Raw genomic sequence first — 4,071 nt, 5'->3', positions numbered from 1 at the left:
TTGGCGTGAATTGAACTCTTTCTGTGTTAGGCCTTGGGTTGGAATCCTACTTTGTAAGGCTCTGATGGTTAGTAGTCACTGCCCTTGGTTGGCTCACTGTGACTGGCTTGGAATAACTTTTATTGTATATGCTTGCATTGTTTACTTCACTTTCTTTCCTTCTAGGAGCCGATCTTTTGGCACTTTCTCCCGCTTCAATTTTCCCACATCTCACCGCGTTTTCTATCATCTCCCCGGACATTACTATGTCTGAGAAGCTTTTAGTAGCACTTCCTAACATGTGGTTAATAAATGGGGCCTTTAGAGTGTTGATAAATAGCATGGTGGTTTCCTTCTCCAAGAGGGGTGGCTAAACTTGCATCGCTATTTCCCTCCACCGTTGTGCATACTGTTTGAAGGTTTCACTCGGCTTCTTTTTCATGTTTTGTAGGGTGATTCTGTCAGGTGCTATGTCCGTCACGTGACCGTATTGTTTTATGAAAGCTTGAGCCAAGTCCTTCCATGAACCAATTTGGGCACGGCTGAGCTGGTTATACCACTTGGCCGCAGATCCGGTCAAACTGTCCTGGAAACAGTGGATCAATAGCTGATCATTGTTAACATACCCTGTCATCCTTCGACAGAACATCGTAATATGAGCTTCAGGGCAACTCGTCCCGTTATACTTTTCGAACTCCGGGGTTTTAAATTTTGGTGGGAGTACTAGATCTAGGACCAAGCTTAAGTCCTTGGCGTCGATCCCGCCACAGTAATCAGTAGCTTCCATTGCTTTGAATTTTTCCTCGAGCCATTTGCATCGATTATTGAGTTGTTTTGCCATATCTATTTTTCCTTTCTCCATTTCTGCCATGTCATCAAGGTCCAGGACAAATGGATTAGCTGGATTATCCCCGGGATTGGCGCCTGATCCTATAAGAATGTTTATTGGTGTCGAGGCATTGGCCTGGTATTGCTGGGGCATGATCGTGACAGATGGTTTCAGTAAATTAATCTCGGGCTTTATCGGTACATGCGTCGGAGTGAAGCCAGGGGGTATTTAGGATCCTCGTTAGTTTCTTCAACTTTATCCATAGGGCCCTTTCCTTTATCCGCTCCTTTCAACAACAGCTGGGATAACTGACTCATCATTTCCCTCTGGGACTCCATCATTTGCTCTTTCATCTCTCGCTGAATCTTGGCTAGTTGCTCTTGCATCTGAGACTGCATTTGTTCTTATATTTCTTTTTGCATCTGCTCCAATTTCTCAAGTCTCTTATCCATTGATTTTTTCCTTGTACCGTAGGGGTGTGTGGTTGGTTGGTTTTCGTTGGTTTCCAGGTTACTGAAATAATTTTTAATTAATTAGTTAGAAAACTCTTATGGCCTTTAATGCATAATGATATGATGTAAATGCAAATGCATGAATGCAAAGGAGGCATCAATTTTTTGATTCAATTGCCCTTAGAAAATTTTACTTGAAAATAAAATCTTTTACATAAAGTCGAGTTACAAATAAAATCTCGCTCTAGCGCCCAAAGTCCTAATTTTTCTAAGCAATGAGGCCAGCTCTTGTCCGCGCTCCGATACTAACTCATATTTCACGCTCAGTGTGTCCGCCTGGACAGCTAAAGTTTGCAAGTAGTCCGCTACTTCCCGAATCTGAGTTATGGCCTCCCCCATAAGGTAATCTCTGTTTCTAACTTGGTCTTGCGCATGGTGAAGCTGCTCCTTCCAACGATCCTCGTTTGCCTCGAAAAATTGGACCCTCATCTCATAGTTTTGTAGCGACGCCTCTAACTCTTCAATTTTTCCTTTCATTTCTTCTATCTTGCTCAATCTTGCCTTCAATTCCATCGCGGTGTTGCAGTTTCGGTATTGACGCAAAGACTTCTCGACTTCTGACACTCTAGCCCTTAATTCCCCTCGCTCATTTCTGCTTTCCGACAGACTTTTCTCCAAATCTTGGTTTCGTGCCTGAGCTTCTCGGAATTTCCTTTCCCACCGGTCGGTATTAGCCTTTTCTTCTCGAATTTCATGGCGCCATTGTTCGGAAGTCTTACCTAAGCCCGCAGTCCTCATAGATAGGCGTAACTTCTTGTAATCCGTTTTCAAACTGTCTAGATCTTCTTCAGCCTTAGTTTTTCCTTTTTTCCACTTCTCAGCCTCTGACTTCTGGACATCAGCCTCTAACCTTAGGTGCATCTTCTCTTCCTCCAATTGTTCGATCTTTTTCCCAAGCTCCAAACTTTTCTTCTCGAAATCTTGTCTTATAATCTCTAATTCTGATGGGGCGATTTGTAATTGTTCTCCGACAGGTCGAGCACTCTCCAAGCTTGGCCTAGGAATATTATCATTAATCCTCTTCTTAAACCACTCGCTGTACTCGGATGTTACCATAGAACCGATGGCTAACCTCTTCATCCAACAAGTTTGTTTCCAAGCATCTGATAATTCCCGAACTCTCTTCTTGTAGTGAGCACCTTTAAATGAGAATTCATTCTGAGCAAGTCCGTAGGTCGTGGGTACAAACTGCCTCGACTTGTATTACCTTAAAGCTATCAACGGAGTATACCCAGTAGCTCCCCAGATTCCTAACAATGGCACCCAATCGAAGTTACCACATCGGTACATGATCTCGTCGGGGACCATCCAATAAGCTCTCCATTCAATATCCCCCTCCTTGAGGTTTTGAAGAATATCCATCCATTTTTCCTCCGAGATGTCCTCTCTCCTCAGATGGTCGCTTCTTCCTCAAAGGGAATAACCTTCGGAAAAGACTCGGTAAGAAACCTTGTCTACCTTCCAAAAGTGCCCATGAAACCATACCATCAATAGTTGAGCACATCCAATGAATCGCCCCGCTGCCTGCCTTCCGACATGAGCTCAAAGATCCGAAAGTTTCGCCAATATCGCGGATCGGAGTGATTCCTTCTCAAGGCGATCAAACAAGTCAATGATCGCCTCGCCCACGTGCCTCAAAGCCTTAGGAAAGATCACTAATCCGTAGATGCTTAAGGCAAATATATCGACCCTCTTTCTTTCGTCTGGATGAGTCAAGATCAAGTCTTGCAAATTCTCCCAAGGGACACATTTGCTATCTCCTTTTTGCTGAATCCGAGCGGTGACCCAAGGTTCGCTCATCCCAGAAATGCTCATCAGTTTCTTCACGAAAGCGACTACTAAAAACCCGCATAAGTCTTCCTGACCAATTTTGGACACCTAAGCAGCGTAGTGTATTCCTCTATAGTAGGTGCCAAATCCACTTCTCCAAAGGTGAAACACTTGTATGCAGAATTCCAAAATTGCACCAAGGCTTGAAACAAATGCTTATCCACTCTAATGTCTAGCAGATAGGATATATCACCATAACTTTGGTAAAACAATTGCTTGATCCTTTCATCCCAACTAGCCCAAATGTCTCTCAACTATTGCAGCTTATTCTGTATTACATTGACGCGAGTGAAATCCCGTAGCTCCGATACATACCCTTCTGCTAAGCTATCCCCTCTCTCAGATTGTAGCTTCTCCGACCATGTACGAACGGCCGCATTATCCTCGACTTTACTAAGAAATTCATTCTCCATGTCAAATTTTCTAACTTAGTAATTGAATATAGATTGACGCCTCCTTTAGTATGCAATGTCATGCAAAAAAGACAATCAAAACAAAACATCGGTTAGTATAGCGATAGAATGCAAATACATAAACGGTGATTATAACGCATATACAGGTAAGTACTAAGGCTCGACGCGGCTCCACTCAAGGATAGCTCCTAAGGTTCACTATGTGTGGTTTAGATCTAGGAAAAGAGGTACCCGAACCAGCAGATTCCTCAATCCTCACTCATTATAGGCTCATATAGATCGAGTTCGGTTCGGGGGAATACATTTCCCTATGACCATGCGGAGATGAAAATCTCACGAAATCATAGGTACGGATGTACCCCGGAAGCAATCCACTAGCCCATGCGGAGGTGAAAACCTCACGAAAGCGTAGTTTCTTACTCCCACTTAGAAGGTGTGACCATAGTGGTCATGCAATAAAATGCAGTCCTATTATACAAGACCCGCACCAAAACAATCATAAAATGCA

General features: G+C 43.4%; 1 protein-coding gene across 1 annotated transcript; it reads right to left on the bottom strand.

The window, feature by feature from the left end:
- Window positions 1–1,485: 1,485 nt before the first annotated feature.
- Window positions 1,486–2,682, bottom strand: LOC128290538 (uncharacterized). Its single transcript, XM_053026229.1, has 2 exons — window positions 2,528–2,682; window positions 1,486–2,392 (listed from the first exon to the last, which is right to left on the bottom strand). The coding sequence occupies exons 1-2, from the start codon at window positions 2,680–2,682 to the stop codon at window positions 1,486–1,488; spliced, it is 1,062 nt and encodes a 353-aa protein (XP_052882189.1).
- Window positions 2,683–4,071: the final 1,389 nt, after the last annotated feature.

This window comes from Gossypium arboreum, chromosome 3 (genome assembly GCF_025698485.1).
Source record: "Gossypium arboreum isolate Shixiya-1 chromosome 3, ASM2569848v2, whole genome shotgun sequence".
In the NCBI taxonomy this organism is placed as follows: Eukaryota; Viridiplantae; Streptophyta; class Magnoliopsida; order Malvales; family Malvaceae; genus Gossypium; species Gossypium arboreum.
Note: the sequence above shows the minus strand (reverse complement) of the source record. Positions and strands in the feature narration are given on the sequence as shown.

Bases quoted from the DNA above. Each gene is read 5' to 3' on its own strand.
- LOC128290538 (XM_053026229.1), bottom strand. From the start codon at position 2,682: ATGGATATTCTTCAAAACCTCAAGGAGGGGGATATTGAATGGAGAGCT. The intron at 2,393-2,527 runs GTAATACAAGTC...TTGGATGAAGAG, and splicing joins ACTCCGTTGATAGCTTTAAG to GTTAGCCATCGGTTCTATGG.